Consider the following 22081-nt stretch of genomic DNA (forward strand, 5'->3'; position numbering starts at 1 on the left):
GGTTCCCGCTTCCCTACATTTCATGCCTATTATATTAGGTGCTGTGGAACACAGGCAGGATAATGTTGCTGCGTTCGTCTTGTTTGTGGGCTTCCTAGAGGCACCTGGTTGGCCACTGTGTGAACAGGCTGCTAGACTTGATGGGACTTGGTCTGATCCAGAAGGGCTTTTCTTACTTTCTTATGTTCTTACTAACTGTAGCCAATGTTGCTTAACTTCCAACTTCTGATAACCTTGGGCTAAGCTGAGCTGTGTGTGTGTGTGTGTGTGTTAAGTGCCGTCAAGTCGCCTCCGACTCACGGCGGCCTTATGAATCAATGTCCTCCAAAATGTCCTATCTTTGACAGCCTTGCTCAGATCTTGCAATATGAGGGCTGTGGCTTCCTTTGAGTCAATCTATCTCTTGATGGGTCTTCCTCTTTTGCTGCTGCTGCCCTCAACTTTTCCTAGCATGACTGTCTTCTCATAATGTTACCAAAATACGATAGCCTCAGTTTAGTCATTTTAGCTTCTAGGGTCAGATCAGTCTTGATTTGATCCATAGCCCATTGATTTGGTTTTTTTTTTGGCAGTCCACGGAATCCGTAACACTCTCCTTCAACACCACATTTCAAAGGAATCTACTTTCTTCCTATCAGCTTTCTTCAATGTCTAGCTGGAAGCTGTGCTAGCTGATCCTAAAACTGCATAGATAGCTTGGGCGCCAGCCTAGTTGAAGTGCATTCAAACATTGCTAAGAATCCAAGTATCCAGTAGTGTTTCTGAAAAGAAAAAAACAAAGGAAATAATAAAACACTGCCCTCGTTTATGTGTTGCCTGTATAAGGACAGTGTCTTGTTGTCTTCTGTTGACTCTTCAGCAGCTGTTAAACTCGCAGTCTTTTCTTGCTGGCACAGTGCCGCTACCAATAAAAAGCTGTACAGTCCAATGAACTGAAATTTGTGAGGGAGTCTTTGCTGTAACAGTGCCACTTGAATATAGCACAGGCAATAGCTCTATTCTCCCATGATTGGGTTTGGAGGATGGAATTGCAATTCTAATAATCTGGTTCTCAGGCAACTGCCCTGGCTCGGCCGTATCTACCTGTGCAGGACTTGCATGGATTCCGAGAGAGCTTCTGCTTTGCAGTTCTGTGGTCCATTTGGGAGAGTGCTGAAATACAATAGCATTCCTTTAGAGGCTTTGACTAAGCTCCTTTGCAAAGAATTGGTGGGGATCCAGCTTTCAAGAGCGATCAGAAAAACCATGGTTTGCAAAATCTGGGTTTTAAAAAAAAGAAACTTCTGTGTCACTGAGAAGCAAGGGTGGGGGGGAAGGTGCCAATTTATAATGCACTCCTAAACAGACTTACCCCTTCCAAAAGGCATAAATCTGTTTAGGATTGCACTGTTACCAAAACATTTTTTCCTGACTCTTCATCTATCCATCCATCCATCCAATCCTATCTAATCTATCTCAATTTATATCCCACCGTCCCCAGCTGAAGCCAGACTCAGGGCTTACCCCCTTGGAGACCTTCATCAGGTAGAAAGGTGGCATAAAAATGTTTAAAATGAAATGAAATAAATACTGATTGCTGTATGTAGAATTCAGAGCCACAAACATAAATAACCTGTACGGCAATATGAAGCTTCTGAATGGACCCAGTTCTGAAGAATATTTTTTGAAAGGGGAGGAGGAATCTATTCATTCGAACAGTTGGGTAAATCATTTGGTCTGCTTCTTTGCAAACAGAAATAAGTGATTTAAACCTGACATTAATCGGTAATGGTAATTTCCTGTCTCTTGCGCTGTTTGCTTTGCGAGTTAAAATGGAGCCTTGTAAATGAAATTTCAAGTGACCCTTTACTAGAGCATTATTAATGCAATCCTATAATAGATACACTATTGCTTAATATTATTGGAATTCTGTCTGTTTCCATAGCAACTCGGGCCTGTGACTGCTCCACTGGTAAACATGGTATTAAATCATTCTTTGATAAAGGCTTTTACTCAAATGTCAGGCTTTTATCCGTCAACGTGCTCCCCCCTCCGCCCCACGATTGCCTTTTGTGTGTGCGATTGGGGATGCTGTGTTTGTCAAGATTGAGATAACACCGGTGTGGAAGGGGGGAGTCTTGTCGCTAGAAGTCACAAAATAGGTAGGGAGAGCTGAGGAAGCAAAGCACTGGGTTGGATTGACCCAGGTTTTCGGCTAGTGAAGAAGGTGTCCCCCTTTGACCGCCCCAAAAGGCCTATGCTGGGTGTGTGTATCATGGGACCTACATGGACAGAAGCTGTGTGGGACGGGAAGATAGACTTAGGTAGGCTCTACAGCTGTTGCAGCTAGATTTGAGTCCAGTAGCACCTTTGTGACCAACAAGATTGGGGGGGGGGTATAAGCTTTCAAGAGTCAAAGCTTGCAGTAATTCAGTAACTAGATATTCCTGAGCAAATGAAAACAAATAGGAATCAGATGGCCTTGAGTGGGGAAAAAAACCCTGGCTGGCTATGACCCATTGTGTACACTCATCATGCTATATTGCTCTGCTCTAATCATGACCCTCCTGGACTTACCTAGAGCCAGCGTGGTGTAGTGGTTAAGAGCAGTGGTTTAGAGCAGTGGACTCTGATCTGGAGAACCAGATCTGATTCCCCACTCCTCCACATGAGCGGTGGACGCTAATCTGGTGAACCGTATTGGTTTCCCCGCTTCTACACATGAAGCCCGCTGGATGACCTTAAGCTAGTCACACTTTCTCAGCTCCACCTACCTCACAGGGTGTCTGTTGTGGGGAGGGGAAGGGAAAGTGATTGTATGCCAGTTTGATTCTTTCTTAAGTGGTAGAGAAAGTCGGAATATAAAAAAAACAGACTCTTCTTCTATCTGGTCAGGAATATCCTGTTAGTGATTGAATGCACTAGAACAATACCCAGCTACCAGTGGGCCTTATCTAAGTGTATATAGGTTGAGTATCCCTTATGCATACTGCTTGGGACCAGAAGTGGTCCATATTTTGAATCTTTCTGTATTTTGGAATATTTTGGAATTTTTGCATATATAATGAGATATCTGGGGGAAGGGCCCAAGTCTAAACACGAAATTCGTTTATGTTTTATATACACTTTACACACATACTGATTGTAATTTTAAACAATATTTTAAATAATTTTGTGTACATTGAACCATCAGTGGTGCTGCTGAGGGCCTGTGAGGAATGCCTGTATACCGGCTCCAAAGGTCCGGTTTTCAGATCAGTATGGATATCGGGTGTCCGGATAAGGGATACCCAACTTGTACAGTACAGGAAGCTGTAGACAATCCCAGCTCTCTATAAGGGTATTTGCCTTATTTACACATTACATTTTTTTAGGCATACACTTAAAAAAACCCATAGTTGTAACATATACAAACATATATTTGTTGCCAGGTCTGAGCTTCTTTCAAGAGAATTGTGCTTTCTTTTTTTGGCGTTTCTTCTTTTTCGTTGGGTTTATGGTTGCTTCCGGTTATTTATGATGCTCTTTATTTCTGCTTCTTCATGCTTTTGGCAAACGTTACCAACTCACATTTGATGTGGCTGATTGTGTTGTGAGAAGAACAGGATGGACAATGGGCAAGTCAGTCATGCATCTTCTTTAGCGGCTTTTTGTGTTTATAGCAACTGTGTGTTTCCTCATAAGTTAACGTAAGTTCTGTAAAAGTCATTAGGTGTTCTTAGACAAGCCTAAGCAATTTTTTTTGCCATTAAGTCACATCTGGTGGATGAATCCATTTCTTAAGCAGCTGCTTTCTGTACTGCCTCCAATATTCAATTCAAAAGAGCTTTAAAAAAAAAACAATTGTAAAATTATGAGAGATGGAGGAGAAATATTAGCTTAGAGTTAGAGATAAGCTTTTTGCTGTTTTCATGACAACCAAGGTTATCTCTGTATTTATTTAAAGAAGACATAGCACCGATAAAATTACAGGGAACTGTGAAGAAAGGTTAGGATTAGGTTTTGTAGTAATAAGGATTAGAAAATACGATCATTAAAATATGAAACCCTGAAATGTGAGTCTGGTTCTTAAGTTCCTGAGCTGGCGTCTAGATCCAAAGAATATTGGTCAAGGTTTTATCTTGTCAGCACTTTGTATCTGACGGTGGGTAGTCAACTGCCCAGTCATAGCCATCTCTGGCGCTGTGAAATGGAGCTGTGAACGGGCAAGACAGATCTTTCTGTAAGTCTGAACAACACTACAGTTTTGCTGAAAAAATTGAAATTAAAAAAATACATTGTTTTTTTAAAAAACACCCCAAATTATAAAAAGAGCACCTGTAGCTTTTACAAACGTATTCCCTCAGTGGCCGTTGCTAGGCAACCACAGTATCCCAAGGTTTGGTTTCAGTGAGTAAAAGGCAGGGGAAGGGAGCAGGGCCCATTCCAGGGCTGTTTTGGCCTTTCAGGGGAGGACTCATAGGGTCAGGCCTGGCAGCAACCACTGGGTGACTTGATACCACCTGACTTGCATGACTCACCTAGGCCTGTTGTTTGGTACTCTTCAACAACAGCCACAGTGTGGTGTGGGAGTTAGTGGTGTAGCCCCAGGTTTGCAGAAAAATGTGAAATCTAAAAAAGTACCTAGGGGGATTTTAAAAAAAAACCTAAAATGATAAACTGCGTGTCTGTAGCTTTAAGCAGCGGATTCCCTCAGTGCCTGTTGCAGGCAACCATAGAACTCCAGGCTTGGTTTTGTCAGTAAAAGACGGGGAGGGGGGAGGGCCCTTTCCAGGCCTATTTTGGCCTTTGAGGGAGGATTTATGGGTGATAGGCCTGGCTAGGGTTGCCATCTCCAGATTGAAAAATTCCTGGAGATTTTATGGTAGAGTCTGAGGAGGGCAGCGTTTGGGGAGGGGAGAGGCTTTAGCTGGATAAAATGCCATAGAGTCCCTCCTCCAACACAGCCATTTTCTCCAGGGGGAGAGAACTCTGTCGTCTGGAGTTCTGTTGTAATTCCAGGAGATTTCCAGGTCCTACCTGGAGGCTGGCAACCCTAGGCCTGCCAGCAACCTCTGGGTGACTTGATATAACCCGGCTTGCATGAATCAACTATGCCTGGTTGCTTGCTACTCTGGAACAGCAACCACCCTATGAAAGCTAGTTAGGTGTAGCAGTTAGAGCTTCACAGTAGGGACTGGGATACCCAGGTGCGAATCCTCATCTTGCTTTGGAAGCTCACTGGAAAATTTTGGACCAGTTACATACTTTCAGCCTAACCTACCTCACAGGGTTGTTGCGCAGTTAAAAAAGAGAAGAGAATAATATAAATTAAGTGAATCTAAGCCAATATACCAAGGTTCCATAGTTTATAGTACCAATAAGAAAATACAGTGCATGGTCAAGCCAAGTTCTTTTAAATCCTCTTTATTTCAGTGGGAGAAAGTCAGTTTGTAGAACTGTGGCAAACAGTGTCGAAACCTGCCTCTTCTTTTTGTTCGGCTGAAGCATTTGAGGTTGAACCAGTACCCTGAAACTGCAATATATCCAGGGCAGTTCTCCAGTTGTCTGTAAGCAGTCCTTTGACTGAAACTCGGCCCCACTGAAAAGCTAATACCCGTATTTCATGGGTAATGATAACTTTTACGACAATCACTTGACTTGAAGCAAACCAGGTACAATGGTAACTTCATAAAATAAATTACTGTGGACAGTTTACCTGCTTCTCCATTTGTCACAGTCAAAATGCCGGTTTGTGATGCTTGTCTCTTCAGATGTGACAGCAAAAAGCTGTCACTGGCTGTTTATGGTCTGTGTGGATGGAAAATTTCAGAGATGATCGGAGGGCTAAGTGCACAAAGTATTTTTGTTAAATACTTTTAGAAAACATTGCTCGGCTTAATCTGTCCCTTCAACACGGTCTACTTAGGCCCTAGTTATTGTTTGCCTTTCCTTTCAGTATATAAATGAATTTTCCTCAAAAGAGTCCCTGCTGTGTCTGATAAAGAAGCTGCTTCTTGTGTTTGACAGGGAATGCTGACAATATAGATATGGGAAACCTCCTTTCAAATCCTCTGTATGTTTCTTGGGATTGTGCAGACAGCAACAGTACTTGAGGACTGGGATGATTTACCTATAGCAACAGAGCAGCTGTGCCACAAAGCAGACCAATACCTTTCTGCCATTTCAAATCAGTGCAATATCTACCTGCTGAAGGGTGAGGTTTCAAGCAGCCATTTAATCCTGCTAATTCTTTTGGATTAGAGCATAAGAACATAAGAAAGGCCCTGCTAGATCAGACCAAGGCCCACCAAGTCCAGCAGTCTGTTCACACAGGGGCCAACCAGGTGCCTCTAGGAAGCCACTAACAAGACGACTGCAGCAGCACCATCCTGCCTGTGTTCCACCGCACCCAAAATAATAGGCATGCTCCTCTGATACTAGAGAGAATAGGTATGCAGCATGACTAATATCCATTCTAATTAACAGCCATGAATACCCCTCTCCTCCATGAATATGTCCACTCCCCTCTTAAAGCCCTCCAAGCTGGCAGCCATCACCACATCCTGGGGCAGGGAGTTCCACAATTTAACTATGTGTTGTGTGAAAAAATACTTCCTTTTATCTGTTTTGAATCTCTCACCCTCCAGCTTTAGAAGATGACCCCGTGTTCTAGTATTATGGGAGAGGGAGAAAAACTTTCCCCTGTCCACTCTCTCCAAACCATGCATAATTGTATAGACGTCTATCGTGTCTCCCCTTAGCCGCCTTCTTTCCAAGCTAAACAGCCCTAAGAGTTGTAACCGCTCCCCATAGAACAGTTGCTCTAGTCCCCTAATCATTTTGGTTGCTCTTTTCTGCACCTTCTCAAGCTCTGTAACATACTTTAGGTGTGGTGACCAGAACTGTACACAGTATTCCAAGTGTGGTCTCACCGTAGATTTGTACAAGGGCAGTATGATATCAGCAGTTTTATTCTCTATTCCTCGTCTAATTATGGCCAGCATGGAATTTGCCTTTTTTACAGCAGCCGCACACTGGGTTGACATCTTCATTGAGCTATCCACTACCACCCCAAGATCCCTTTCTTGGTCTATCCCTTTCTTGGATGTGACTATTTCATCCCCGGAGTTAGGCTTCCCAGCATTTTAAAAAAGGCAAAGTTTAAACCACTGGTTCCCAACCGGGGGTCCATGGACCCCCAGGGGTCTGCGAGAACCAAATTAAGGTCCGCGAAACAAAGTTATAAACCCATAATAAATTAATATTTTCAATTAAAAGTTCTCTATTATAAAAATATATATTCAAATATTATTCTAAGTTTAATGTTTAACTAACAGTTATGATTAAAGTTTATTTTCAAATTCTCGGAATTTTTATTTTGAACCTTGGGGTCCCTGCACCGAACAAAAAAGTCCTAGTGGTCCCTGGTCAAAAAAAGGTTGGGAACCACTGGTTTAAACTCACCCCTGCCTGTAGTCCCCAGCTCAGCTCAGCTGAATCAAAATGCAGCCTCAAGCACTGTGGGGCTGTAAGTGGTATTACTTGGTTTCTATCCGTGCCAAAAACCATTTATTTAAAAAGGTCTTGTGGTTCGTATGATTACCATGAGACTGTGTAGCAACCAGAATGTTAGCATCTGCTAAATGTAGATAGATAGAGCCTGATCCAACCAAAGCAAAACCTTTTTCAGTTCTATTGATTTCCAAGGGAGAGATTTAATCACCTGCTTAACTCACCAATTGGAATCAATTTGCCCCAATTGTAAGGGCTTGTGGGAGAAATCTAGGATCAAGGTGTGCCGTATAAACCATTTCTCTACCATTGTCTTTCAGAAGCCATTGCAAATGGAGAGAGTGAGTTGCCTAAAATCACAAATACTCCCCAAATTTCAGAATATCACCCCAAGATCAGCCTTGGGGGGAGGGGAGTATGGGCTCTCATTTAGGATCGCCAACTATTTAAAAAACTTTTGTGAATGAAATACACCAAGTGTTTTTATGTTAATTTCATGAATAAGATTTATGCCAAAAGAGGCAGTAGATTAGCTTCCCATCAATAGAACAGGAATGGAACTTTTTACGCATGGAAGTCCTGGAATCCAGTGTTGTGACTGAGAAAGAGCTAAATGCGTGTGATTGTGTTCATTACAGTTATCAGATGTTTTAAAAATAAACACATGCCTTTTTGAAACAGTTCTATGAGAATATTCTTTTCTACTGTTTTCAAGAGGCTTTTACTTTTCAATAGAATATGTGTTTTTCTGTTGTTTTCAAGTGCTCTTGGCATTTTCAAGTGTTCTTCATCCAGCGGATAGCCTGGCTCTTTCACGCAGGCTGCCCATTTTTATGCTAACATTGGTTTGTATGGTTGCATCTATTCACACTGGAAGGTGCTCCCAGGGAAGGTTTGGGGGAAAAAAACATGCATGTCTATAGACCTGGTACATAGGATCTAGCCTTTTTTTTTTTTTTTTTGCCTGTCGGTCTCTCTATCTTAGTAAATTAAGTAAATAATTATTAAATATAGCTGAAGATGGGAGGGTGATAAAAGGTAGGTTGATTTGTATCTGGAAAGGAAAAAAAGGAAGCTGGAAAAAGTTGTAAGAACAGAAAGGTCATACTGGATCAGACCAAGGCCCATCAAGTCCAGCAGTCTGTTCACACAGTGGCCAACCAGGTGCCTCCAGGAAGCCCACAAACAAGACGACTGCAGCAGCACCATCCTGCCTGTGTTCCACAGCAACCTAAGATAATAGGCATGCTCCTCTGATCCTGGAGAGAACAGGGATGCATCACGACTAGTATCCATTTGTCATGACAGTTGCCATCACCATCTCCAACAAGCTCAATGACTCTGGCGTAGAGTCCTCAGGGAAGGAGCCAAGGTTGATGGCTGATTAGCACCAGAGGGACCAGGTAGGATCCAGTGCTGCAAAGGTGCTTTTGTGGATAATGTATCATCCTTGGCAGAAGCCACTCTGCCAGAGCTTGCAAGGGAAACCTTGCCACCAGCAATGCTGTCAGCATTGCCGATTCTGTCAGCAATGTTGATTCTGTGACCTTAGGCAGATCATGAGAGGGAGGGCATCTTGGCCACCTTCTGGGCATGGAGTAGGGGTCACTGGGTGTGTGTGGGAGGAGGTAGTTGTGCAGGGGGTTGGACTAGATGACCCTGGTGTAGGGTTGCCAACCTCCAGGTACTAGCTAGAGATCTTCCGCTATTACAACTGATCTCCAGCCGATAGAGATCAGTTCACCTGGAGAAAATGGCTGCTTTGGCAATTGTGCTCTATGGCATTGAAGTCCCTCCCCTCCCCTCCCCAAACCCCGCCCTCCTCAGGCTCCGCCCCAAAAACCTCCCGCCAGTGGCGAAGAGGGACCTGGCAACCCTACCTCCACTAGCCAGGATTCAAACCGAGGCCTGTAGCCCCTCCCCCCTCAGACCCTCTTCTAGTCTGCAGAAACAGTGGTGGCAGAAGGTCCTGGCCAAGGTGGCACAGGGTGCTAGACTGGTTTTATGCAGCCCCCTCTGTAGAAGTCGAGTGATGAACTGAGGGTGGTACTTCCTTGCAGGATCCTGGCCAGTGTACAGAGCAGCCTCAGGATCCTGCCAGCTGTGCAGCTGGTGCCCATTACCTTCCAGTGTGCACACACACACAGCTTTCCTGATTTCCTTCACACCAGGGACTAAAATTGGTTTACAAGGAAACACAAAAATATAATTTATGCAGCCAACCGACTGGCAGTGACAAAACGCACAGCAGGCTCTTGATCCATTGGCCCGGTTCTCTCAGGGCTACAGGCTGCAAGCCATGGACTAAGTCATGGACACAGACTCTTTTGGTTGTTGCTCTTCATCTTGCTCCGTGTTGTGCCTTTGGCCACACCCAAGCTTAAATACCTGTAACTTTGAGGATAAGAGAATCTCAGCCCAGATCTTATTCCACTAGCAGACATATTTCCAAGATCTCCCTCCCCTGCTCCGACGCTGATATTTCACCTTCCTTTGGCCCTCAGTATTCTCAAAAGAAGTATTTCAACATCTTAGCTAGGCACAGCAAAATTGAGTTATCAGGTATTACAGACTTTGTATTTTCTTCCTAGAACGTCACTCTGCTAGAAAACATGATTATTTGATGGATGCGTTCAGGAGATGAAGACGTTTAATCTGCTCATTGTATATGAAAGGCACTCTGCAGAGCTTTACATTAGATACAGAGGCTGCTGGTGTGTGGAGCAATGAATTCAGCATTTGTAGATTGTCTTCCTATTTCCTAGTTTTCATGTAATTTTATTTTCTCTTTGAAGTATGTAGGAGAGTCAAAAAGGGAAAACATTTCATTATGTCCATGAATTATTCAGTTACGGTTCTTAGTGTTAACAGTACTTTAAATGGCTTAAACCTTTCCCTTTTCTAGCATCTCTGTGATTCTTTTTCTGGCTATATACCATACAACTTGGCGGGTGGGGGGGATAGTTGTTGCTTGAAATACTTTGATTCCTTAATTGAGATAACTATCCTGTTTTTAAGCATTTCTGTTTTTTGTTGTGGCTGTAGCTCAGTGGTAGAGCATCTGCTTGGCATGCAGAAGGTCCCAGGTTCAATCCCCGGCATCTACAGTTAAAGGGACTAGGCAAGTAGGTGATGTGAAAGACCCCTGCCTGAGACCCTGGAGAGCCGCTGCCGGTCTGAGTAGACAGTACTGACTTCGATGGACCAAGCGTCTTATTCAGTATAAGGCAGCTTCATGTGTTCATACTGGCTTCATTTCACGGAGGTCCCATGGTCCCCAGCATAGCTTTGGTCTTCGACGGGGACTCCTTGCTTCCTTTTTCATCAGTGGAAAAGCAGGTTGGATCCAACCCATGGTTGTTGTGAGGGTAAAGTGGGTGGGGGTCACATATGTTGCCTTGAGTATAGAGAAATATTGAGATACAAATGCAATAGGTAGCTGTGGTTCTCTGTCACATATGGGTCTGGCCATTCACAAAAATAATTTGGTTGGGTCCAGTGCATTGTAAGCAGAAAGGAAATAGCCACTAGCATTCTTCCACAAGAGCTTGCGCGAGAGGTCTTACTGTGCCGTAACGGGCAACTATCAAACTTCTCATGCTTCCTCTTGGAGAAGAGGAAGGACATCTTCAGGAAGTTTCACACTTTTCTCATGCAATATTTTCTTGTGAGATTTAATGTTCCATGAGCAGAAGATTCCTTCTGCATGGCATGTGCTTGTGGATCAATCCAAGCACTTCTGTATTTGCGGCAAAGACCGTGTGTTGTTCTCTTTAAGCTGTGCACCATGGTTTGTTCTCTTGCCTCAAAATCAGCATTAAGGGATAATTTGGAATCATGGTTTGGAAGCAAGGCGAAAAAATCCTACGTTGTATTTCCGACGAAATATCAACTTGTAAATGTGCAAGGGATTATGATTAATTTCTGAGAGCCAGCATGCTATAGTGGTTAAGAGTGCTGGACTCTAATCTGACAAACCGGATTTGATTCCCCACTCCACGAGAGCAGTGGACTCTAATCTGGTGAACCGAGTAGGTTTCCCCACTCTTACACGTGAAGCCAGCTGAGTGACCTTGGGCTAGTCACAGTTCTCTTTGAGCTCTCTCAGCCTCACCTACCTCACAAGGTGTCTGTTGAGGGGAGAGGAAGAGAAGGAGATTGTAAGCCAGTTTGATTTGCCTTAAAAAGGTAGAGAAAATTGGCACATAAAAACCACCATCACCTCCTCCTCCTCCTCCTTCTTCTTCGAAGGGGAATATGAGTAGAAGGTATCTGGGGCTCAGTTTGTAGTGACAAAATATGGTCACTGCATTATGGTGATTGCCTTTTAATGTTCTCTTTTTGCCGGTTTATCAGGCCGAAAGGTGGCACATAAATATTTTCAAGTAAATAAATAGAATTTGAGCTTTCTCTGACCTTTTACCTCACTGAGTCGATGTGTCATTAAATAATTTTAAAATCCCTCATTCATTGCAAGTGCAAAATAGTAGTCCAAGTTTCATAAAATTCAAATGTAGCAATTCAGATGATTGATGCTCAAAGATGATAAATTTAAGTTTGAGTGCAACCAAAATTTACTGCTGAACAGGAAGCCAGACAGAGTAAAAAGCCAAAGAACTTGTTAATAAACATCTGGTATTAATGGAATGTAGATTCATTATAATGTTTGCAATCAAAGCACAGAATGTCACAAACATTAGTCAAGACTTGGTATCAATATTGCTGTAATTGGATGGTAATTTGCATCATTTGAATAAGGGAACATTGGATCATACAGAAAGACGATGTATTTTCTGCATTGTTAATGGTAAACAAGAGGGGAGCAGGCAGCCTATCATTCATTGGAGAAGTGAACAAGATCTAGATCACAGTTTGTCAAAAAGCATGTTAGAAGGACCACAGGTGGGCACCTAACAGAAATGTAAGTTGATACTTGGCCATATATATAAAAAAGCACGTCCGGGCACATCAATTTAAAGAATATTGGATGGCAGAATTGGGAAGATGGGTAGTTGAACCTGCAAGACCAGAGACAGGGATATTGGATTGTCTTTGAGTCTGATTTTTTTCCACTAGACGTGCATGGATCCTGTACCTATCACATCCTTTAACTCTACCTTGCAAATAAAAGTTGCAATCATCAATGCCTGATCATCCAACCTCTGCCACACCCGCTTGTTTCTCAGTACACTTCCCAATGTTTTTCCGTTGCTATATCCGTTGCTATGTGCCTCTTCGCTCAAGGCTCCTTCACCACACCTGTAGCCCCAGAAGAGGGGGGCACAGTTTGCAGCTGACATTAATGCTACTTGACGTTTATTTACACAGCACCACTGGGGGGTATTTACTTCACGTGTACCCCACTGTTCTCCATAGCAGGGATCATTCTCCTCTCCTCTAGTTTATCCTCGTAACAACTCTGGGGGGTTAGGCTGAGTGTGTGTGACTAGCCTAAGGACACCCAGCAAGCTTCCATAGTGTGTGCGTGCGCGCTGGCGGGGGGGGGGGGATTCTAAGCTGAGTCTCAGATCCCAGTCCAATGCTCTAACCAGCACACCACACTGGCTCCATAACTCAGTTATTCTGTACCTCATGGAACTTCAAGGAGCAACACACAGAGAAAGACTCTTCCCTATTTCTCTAGTGTCCATGGAGACCGCAGACAAAACCCATAAACCAGAGAATTGGGGGTTCTATGGGAAACTGTACCAATGTGTTGTAACAGAAAAACCACATAAACAACACGACAAGCCTCTTGAAAACCAGCTCATTGTTGCAGAAAAATGTAACTTAAAACTAAACATGTAAGATTTGCTGCACACAAAGGACTAATTTTAAATCTCTCGTTTCTGTAGTACCTAAGATCTCAGGTGTGCGTCTGCAACACAGAAACAAGAGAGAGAAAACTTCTTCAGAATTAGCCCTTTCTCTGCTGAAAAGACTTTACAAAACTATTAAAAATGCTTTCCAGCACCTAAAAGGAATTGCTTTGAAGAAATTTCTTTGTATTGTTTTTTCATTTATATTTTTGCAACACGTGGTTGTAGTCCTCCTGGATTTTTGAATCTGAGGGACACAAATCATTGAAGCATGGGCAGATGCCAGGAGAAAATAAATAAAGGGTAAAATAAAAATACCCTAAAATGCGAACTCTGCTTGATCTACTCATTGGCTCTCCCATAAAGTGATTTTGATCCAAGGAGCAGGCTTAAGAGACAGGGCAATGATTCAATTGCAAATTCCATCCGCATAGGATTTTGCAATAATCCCTCTGTTTTAGACTACAGTGATTTCTTAAATCTTCTGATTTGTGGTAAAAAGAGGAAGAACCACTTTTTTTGGGGGGGGGTATGCTACTGCAAACCTTTCACTGTGGATTCTTTGGTGGAGTGCAAAGAAATGACAGGGCCCGCTCGGTACAGTGCAATCGGTGATAGAAATGCATACAAAATAATATCAAATAATTACAGAGGTGATGAATTGTCCTTAAATTGCGTAACTCAGTCCTTTGTGTATTTACTTGGAAATAAAGGCTACTGAACACAACTGGATTAGATTCTGAGTGAATGTACATAGGACTGGGCTGTGAGATGCTGTAGTTCTCTGATGAGACAGAACATAAGAAAGGCCATGCTGGATCAGACCAAGGCCCATCAAGTCCAGCAGCCTCTTCACAGAGTGGCCAACCAGGTGCCTCTAGAAAGCCCACAAACAAGCGTTCCACATCACCTAAGATAATAGGCCATTAGGCATGCTCCTCTGATCTTAGTACTGAATGTAAGCCTCAGCTTCTGCAACAGTGAATCAGCTCCTCTTTTTCTGCAGGGTATCTAGTACCTCTTGGGTTGGCGGTTGCTCTGTGGACTTCTGCTGGGGCATAAGGGCAGCATCCCAGTATGTTGACATGATTCGCACAAAAGTGCACTTCTGTGTGTTTCTGCACGCACAGCAGGAGTTCAAGTCAAAGAAAGACCCCGCTAAGAGGAAAGCTGTGTTTTAAAGTTTCCAAGGGGCTATTTCAAAGTCAATCGAGAGTTTTATTAAACCTTTTGCTGAAACATTTCTCTGAAGACAGTGATTGGGTCTTGGGGGGGGGGGAATTTCACCCTCCCTCCTCCGAAAGGACATGTCAGTTCTTGTTGTTCTTTTCTTCATGCCCTAATGTAGATGTACAGTCACTGGTCCTTATCTGTTCAGCTCATTCTATAGCTACATGCATACATCAAACATAAATGTTTTCTGAATTCATTTAACTTCAATCCTATATTCTTCCTTTGCTCACAGGATGTTTTGAATAATTTGGGCTCCTGTGACCTGGATGAAGATGACCTCATGCTTGACTTGGAATTCCTCGAAGAGCAGCACCATCACCGTTCTGGTGAGTCGGGCAAATGCGGAACATTGATGGGCTCGGATATTCTTTTTATACATTAACTTTTCCTAAAAGGGAATTTGCTAAGCACACTTTTTAGAAAGTCGCTAGTGAAGATACATCTTCTAAAAAGGAGATGAGTGGATTGCGTTTTCAGCCATTTAATGGTTCCGTTGCCTTCAAGAAATGGGTGTCTCAACTACAGACACTTATTTCTTGCTGAACGCCATTCATGAAGATGTTACGTTTGGGGATCACACTGTTTTACTATGGATCACTTCATGAGGCCGATTATCAAAAGGTAGAGACTCTTTGGCAGATTCTGAATTATCCCAGTTGCTCAGTGACTGGAGGCTCATTGGTTTTCCAGATGCTTTTAATGCCTAGTGCCTCCAGGGTAGCTGTTGAAGAGCTGTCACAGATGTTAATGCCACTCTTTTGTGTGTGGGTGTTGGCATGGTGCTTAACCTTTTCCTCCCTCTTTCCCTGTTAATATCTTTAATGGTAGGCCTTGCAATATGCATTTCTCTCTTTCCATCATTTAACTCTTGTGCTGTGCTTCTGGTTCCATGTCACCTTTGGTTTAAAACCCTGTGTAATCTGGACTCTTTCCAAATGACCAGATATTTGAGAACAAATACCAATAACTGTATTCATTGCTTTGGAGAACACAGCTTTAATTGACAAGTATGTGTAAATTTATGATAGCCTTCATGATTACAACCTATGGAGTGGAGAATATGAGAGGGGGGTTGTGGCTGTCTTAACAGCGGTAGTCAGAGGAGGGTTTTAATTTATTTTTTAATTGTTGCAGCCCACAGTGAACTTTCAGAATCCATTGGGCTCAAAAACGTTCTCATCTCTGATGGGCTGTGTTAATTTTTCTAGCAACGTAGAAGGTCCTGGTCCATTTGATAAAGTAAGATGGTTGACAAAGGAGTATGCTTGAAATAGCCTGGAATTTCTTGTTTTATGTTGACAGAAGTTAATGTCTGAATTCAAGTGTCTCCAGAGACTGATCATACTCTGATTTGGCACTAATATAGTGTATTGGTGTGCTGATGGATGCCTCCTGTCTCTGTCCTTTCTCCTTTTGCGCACAAATCAATTAGCTCTAGTTCGACATAAAGCCTTGGTGAATTGGTTTGTTCCACATAAACTGGGATTCTTATCTGTGATTAAATGTACCAGATTTAGCTGAAATCAGTTTACAGGATCTGCAGCCGAGGAATATTTCAAAAGCAGACCCCCAACACAATTTGGTTAATATAAAATATGAATATATTTTCTGCAAAGAAGACCGAAGCAGGCAACTCTTCATAATAACACTACGTTAGAACAGATGTCACCAGACAAAGTTGGGGTTATGTCTGTCAATAAATTGAGAAGAGGAAGAATGCATCTCCCAGCACTATGGAGAATTACCTGATGAAAAGCCTTGCCATCTCAAAATACATTAGATGCTTCTTGAATTATTGTTATTAGAAAAGCATTTTCTTTCTTTTTTCTTTGACTGACAAAGCTGAGTCACAATGAGTAGCCGTGTTAGTCTGTCTGTAGCAGCAGAAAACAGCAAGAGTCCAGTAGCACCTTAAAGACTAACAAAATTTCTGGCAGGGTGTGAGCTTTTGTGAGCCACAGCTCACTTCTTCAGATACCAAGCTCATATCCTGCCAGAAATGTTGTTAGTCTTTCAGGTGTTATTGGACTCTTGCTTTTTTCTATAGCTGGGTCAGTCTTTTCAACCATATAAGCCCCCATTTATGTAGCATAAAATGTATTGTCAGATCATGCCAATTGAGTTCTTGGTTTAAATACATTAGGGATACTGTGAATTTTGCCACACACAAGTTTGACAGTTGAACTTGCCATGTTCCATGGTGTTGGTTAGCTGTGAACTGACCACCCAGCTTATTCGGTTCATGATGGACATCTGCGAATCTTTTCCAAACTGCTTTGCATTGGGTCTTTTCAAAGAGGCTGCTGACTCAAACCAATCGACTGCCATTAGCATCTCTAGGGACTACTTAGATTAACATTAGAAGGTAGGATTTTGTTAAAACCCAACATTTATTTATTTCTGATTTATATGATTTTGACTGATTTAATTGTCCATTTAAAGAACTGCCTGCTGAGTGGAGCAGTTGCTAAGTGCAGCAAGGATTGGATACTAGAACTCAGTTGGACTGTGTTTCATGTGCAAAAAAACAAAAACAAAACAAAACACAAATTGGGTTGTACTGCCTGGTTAGGAAGGAATACAGCCTGTCAACTACCCTTGAGAAAGTTGATGAACATTTGGACTGATCATCAAAAAATCAGCTTCCTGTTTGCAACTGGCAGGTGTTTGAGCATCCCTAAAACACATTCATTTAGTTGGCTGAAAAGAAAACTCAGAAAAAATCAGTGGATCACTTTAGATATCTGTATAATGCTAAACAAGCATCCCTATCCTGAGAGCCAGTGTGATGTAGTGGTTAAGAGTGGTGGTTTGGAGCGATGGAGTCTGATCTGGAGAACCGGGTTTGATTCCCCACTCCTTCACATGAGTGGCGGAGGCTAATCTGGTGTAGTGGATTTGTTTCCCCACTCCTCCATATGCAACCAGCTGGGTGACCTTGGGCAAGTCACACTCTCTCAGCCTCACCTATTTCACAGGGTGTCTGTTGTGGGGAGGGGAAGGGCAGGTGATTGTAAGCCGGTTTGATTCTCCCTTAAGTGGTGGAGAAAGTTGGCATATAAAAACCAACTCTTCTTCTTCTATAGAGGCTGCTTGAGATCCAAAGCATGCGGAGGATCAACCCAGCAAGCCACTTGTGTTCAGAAGCTAATTGTGAGGATTTGAGAATTTTCATCCCTGCAGTTTGCAATGGCATGGCAGAATGGGTAGAATTCATATGGCAAGCTAGTGTGCACAGATTTCAAACAGCCAACATGCTGCTGTTTTTCCTGTGCAAATCGAGTCCTAATTACACCCTGCTACCGATTGTTCTGTCAGTTTAATTTTTCAATATTAGCACAGAAACATACCAGCAAACATCTTTTCAAACGTTTAACGTGTACTGAGCAATCCCAGATAATGTTATTAGTTGCTGCTCTTCTTTGCTCAGCGGACCTGGTTAATGAAGAGGCAACAGCTCCCCCTGTCAAACATTCAACCAAATAGCCGCAGGCAGGACCACTGTGTATTCATTTTTCATCCATTTTCGGAGGGGAGGCATCTGCTGAGCATGTGACACCATGCAGCTTGTTTCCTCCGTTTGCGATTCTTCCAAATCAACATGCCTGTATATTGAGATTTGTATGACACAAAGACGACCACTGAGTAGTGATTCTCCTTTAAAGCAAGTCTCATTTAAAGCTACCGTATCTGAAATTGGCTTGGCGCGTGAAAATAGTTTTGACCATGTAAGGGATTCATGTGCATACTCTAAAAATAAAAGCTATGCACCGGTGTTTCCTAAATATTTGATAGCTCAGCCCGATTTGTATTCCTGTGTTAAAAATAGAGGCCAACTTCCCTGGTGCACCGAAAATATTTACTTAAATTATGAAAGAATAAGATCTCCATATACTCCCAATGTGTTCTGTGCAAGGGACTGACGAAGTCACACTTCCTGAATGGAGATGGAGGAGGAGGAAGAGGAAGAAATAGAAGAGTTGGTTTTTATATGCCGACTTTCTGTACCACGACTCAAACCGGCTTACAATCACCTTCCCTTCCCCTCCCCACAACAGACACCCCGTGAGGTAGGTGAAGCTGAGAGAGCTCTAAGAGAACTGTAACTAGCCCAAGGTCACCCAGCTGGCTTCGTGTGTAGGAGTGGGGAAACAAATCCAGTTCACCAGATTAGCCTCCGCTGCTCATGTGGATGAGTGGGGAATCAAACCCAGTTCTCCAGATCAGAGTCCACTGCTCCAAACCACCGCTTTTAACCACTACACCACGCTGGTAGGTAAGACTGTAAGTCCAGAGCAGTGTTTCAGGCATAATGGGAACCTTTCTCTGGGAAAGTAGTTCTGATGTATCTTTGCACCAGGGTTGATTGAAGTATAGCAGCATTATCTCTGCCTTTGGTGCAGGCAAATCAGCAAATTGTGCAGAACATAACCGCATATGAACATTCAAAGCCAGGCACGGAGCTGGGGGAAGGAGCGTCTGGGGCAGAGGGGAGGGAAAACGCCTATAAATAAACACTGTATTTTTTTAATAAAAAAAACATCTTACTATTTGGTGTTCATTGAAGTCTGTATCAAGGTTATTTAATGCTGTTTGTTGTCACACTGCTTTATGGGAGTTGTAGTGCCCCTCCTGCATCATTTCATTACCTGGCTTTGAAGGAGAATGGATTTAACTTGCGGCACAAACACAAAAACAGGATGCAAAGCAGAAGCAGGATGGTTAACCGAGCAGCCTCAAAGCTGTTCATCAGTTGTTTGACCACAACGAGATGAGCAGGTCAGAGGTTCTGCTCCTGAGCTGAACATGCTACAGTTAACAGCGGAACCTGTTCACTGTGAGATTTGTGGCATCCCCTGGTCCTGGGTCAGACTATTTGGCTCAGCATTATTTACTTTTAACTGGCAAGTGTCCCTCCAGGGTCTCGGCAGATAAAGGGCTTCCTCAACACCTGTAGCCTGAAACCCTTTCCGTAGAGATCTCAGAAATTAACCTAGGGCTTTCAGCATGCAAAGCTGACAGAGTGTCTGTTGAGGGGAGGGGACGGGAAGGTGATTGTAAGCTGGTTTGATTCTTCCTTAAGTGGTCGAGAAAGTCAGCATATAAAAACCAACTCCTCCTGCTCCTCCTCTACTACAGAACCATGACACTTCCATTCGGCTGCCTTGTACAGAGTCAGACCATTCGCTCCTCTAGTTTGGCATCGTCTCCTTTGAGAATCAGAAGCCCCTTGGGGTCCCTAGCAAAGAAAGAAGAAATTGGTTTTTATACCCCACTTTTCTCCACCTTTTAAGGAGTCTCAAAGCAGATTACAATCGCCTTCACTTCCTCTCCCCACAACAGACACCTTGTGGGATAGGTGGGGCTGAGAGAGATCGGAGAGATCTGTGACTAGCCCAAGGTTAACCCAGTAGGCTGCATGTGGAGGAGTGGGGAATCGAACCCGTTTCACCAGATCAGAGTCCGCCACTCAGGTGGAGGAGTGGGGAATCGAACCCGTTTCACCAGATTAGAGTCCACCGCTCTTAACCACTCTGCCATGCTCACATCTCATACCTACAACTGTGTAAGTGAAAATGCCATGGATTGATCCTGGATGCTTGTAGATGCAAAGAAGATATCTGCCACCGAATAATAGATTCACACCGACCATTTATTTATGTATTGAAATATTTCTACCCTGCCTTTCCTTGCAGCTCAAGGCAGCTTACAATTCATTCAATTACAAGAAAACCCAATCGATAGAAAACATTTTTTAAATAAATAACTTTACAAAACGCCTGGAGCTCAATTCCTAAATTGCCTCATAAATAAAATAACCTTACAGCATCTTTGGAATACTTTGCAGGACTGTACTCCCCTTGCCACTCAAGGAGCCTTTTCAACGAAGAGTGAGCTTCTACTGAAAAAGGAACGTGCTGTAGAGGGTACCATGTGGACAGCTTTGAGATTGGGAACAGTGTAAAGGTGGTGACCAGAAGAACACAGAGAGATATGGAAGAGGTCCTTCAATTTTCTCATGCCACACTAGTACGGACTCCAGAGAGTTTCTTCTTCCAAACAGAAACCCTGCTAGATGGCTCTCGTGGTGTAGTGGTTAAGAGCGGTGGAGTCTGATCTGGAGAACCGGGTTTGATTCCCCTCTCCTCCACATGAGCGGCAGAGGCTAATCTGGTGAACTGGATTTGTTTCCTCACTCCTGCACATGAAGCCAGCTGGGTGACCTTGGGCAAATTACAGCTCTCTTAGAGCTCTCTCAGCCCCACCTACCTCCCAGGGTGTCTGTTGTGGGGAGGGGAAGGGAAGGTGATTGTAAGCCTGTTTGATTCTCCCTTAAGTGGTAGAGAAAGTTGGCATATAAAAACCAACTCTTCTTCTTCTTCTTTATCAGTATCATTCAAACAAATCCCATTGTTATGATCACCTGCTTTGCAGGGTTGCTGTGAGGAATTAATGAGCCATGCTTACAAAGTACTTTGAATGCAAAAAAGAAATGCTGTTTTGTGGAAGTGCTAAATATTTACTTGAAGTCTTTTAGAGCTTCACACAGTCTGTCAATACTGAAATGCTTAAAACAGCCTGATATAACAGACATGATCTGCCTTAAGGGGTGCCTGTTTATTACACTACATAAATTAGAAACTTAAATGCTGCTAATGCGCGGAAAGAGTGATTGCGACAGGCAGGTTACTGTTTTTATGTGGCAGAAACTCATTGAGTGTTTATACAAAGGAGGAGCATTAATTTAACTTTGTTTGTTCAGGGTTTTCCCCCTCCCGTCTCCTAATTAAATATCTCACATTTAATCAAAGCATTGATTTTTGAATGGTGCATATTATATAAATGAGAAGCTTAATCTTTGGTAATGAAAGGAATGATAATTAAAACGAATGCCATGTGGAAGGGTGGACATCAGTCACACAATATTCCAACTACATCATCTTTGATATGCCCAAGTCAAGCAAAAAGCTTTCAACCTCCCCCCGCCCAGTGTGAAGCAAGCATGGTGGAGAACCGGGTTTGATTCCCCACTACTACACATGAGCGGCGGACGCTAATCTGGTGCATTGGATTTGTTTCCCCACTCCTACACATGAAGCCAGCTTGGTGACCTTGGGCTAGTCACACTGTCTCAGCCCCACCTACCTCACAGGGTGTCTGTTGTGGGGAGGGGAAGGGCAGGTGATTGTAAGCCAGTTTGATTCTTCCTTAAGTGATACAGGAAGTTGGCTTATAAAAACCAACTCTTCTTCTTCTAAAATAAAGCTAGCGACAGTTTAGAGTTCAAATACAATCGGCTTAGGAGCCAGGGGGAGTGGTAGGGGTTGACTTGGTTGACCACTGTGTGAACAGACTGCTGGACTTGATGGGCCTTGGTCTGATCCAGCGTGGCTTTTCTTGTGTTCTTATGAAAACTTATTAATCGGAAGCCACTCAGGCAGCTCTGCGCTGTGCATGTTTTATTTGGATGTAAACACGATGTGATTTCTTACTAAGTCAGTATACATGGAATTGCAACATAAGACCTACTTAAATCTGTATGTGCATGGGATTTG

At 43.0% G+C, this 22081-nt stretch overlaps 1 protein-coding gene across 2 annotated transcripts in view; it reads left to right on the plus strand.

Annotated features, from left to right (window-relative positions):
* The window catches only part of CCSER1 (coiled-coil serine rich protein 1), a 716622-nt gene that overhangs the window by 51316 nt on the left and 643225 nt on the right, over nucleotides 1–22081 (plus strand). For both annotated transcript variants that reach the window (XM_056855393.1, XM_056855392.1), the window contains exon 3: nucleotides 14758–14851. In XM_056855393.1, the coding sequence (XP_056711371.1) occupies nucleotides 14758–14851 (94 nt within the window). The remainder of the gene's footprint in view (nucleotides 1–14757; nucleotides 14852–22081) is intronic.

This window comes from Euleptes europaea, chromosome 9 (genome assembly GCF_029931775.1).
Source record: "Euleptes europaea isolate rEulEur1 chromosome 9, rEulEur1.hap1, whole genome shotgun sequence".
Lineage (NCBI taxonomy): Eukaryota > Metazoa > Chordata > Lepidosauria > Squamata > Sphaerodactylidae > Euleptes > Euleptes europaea.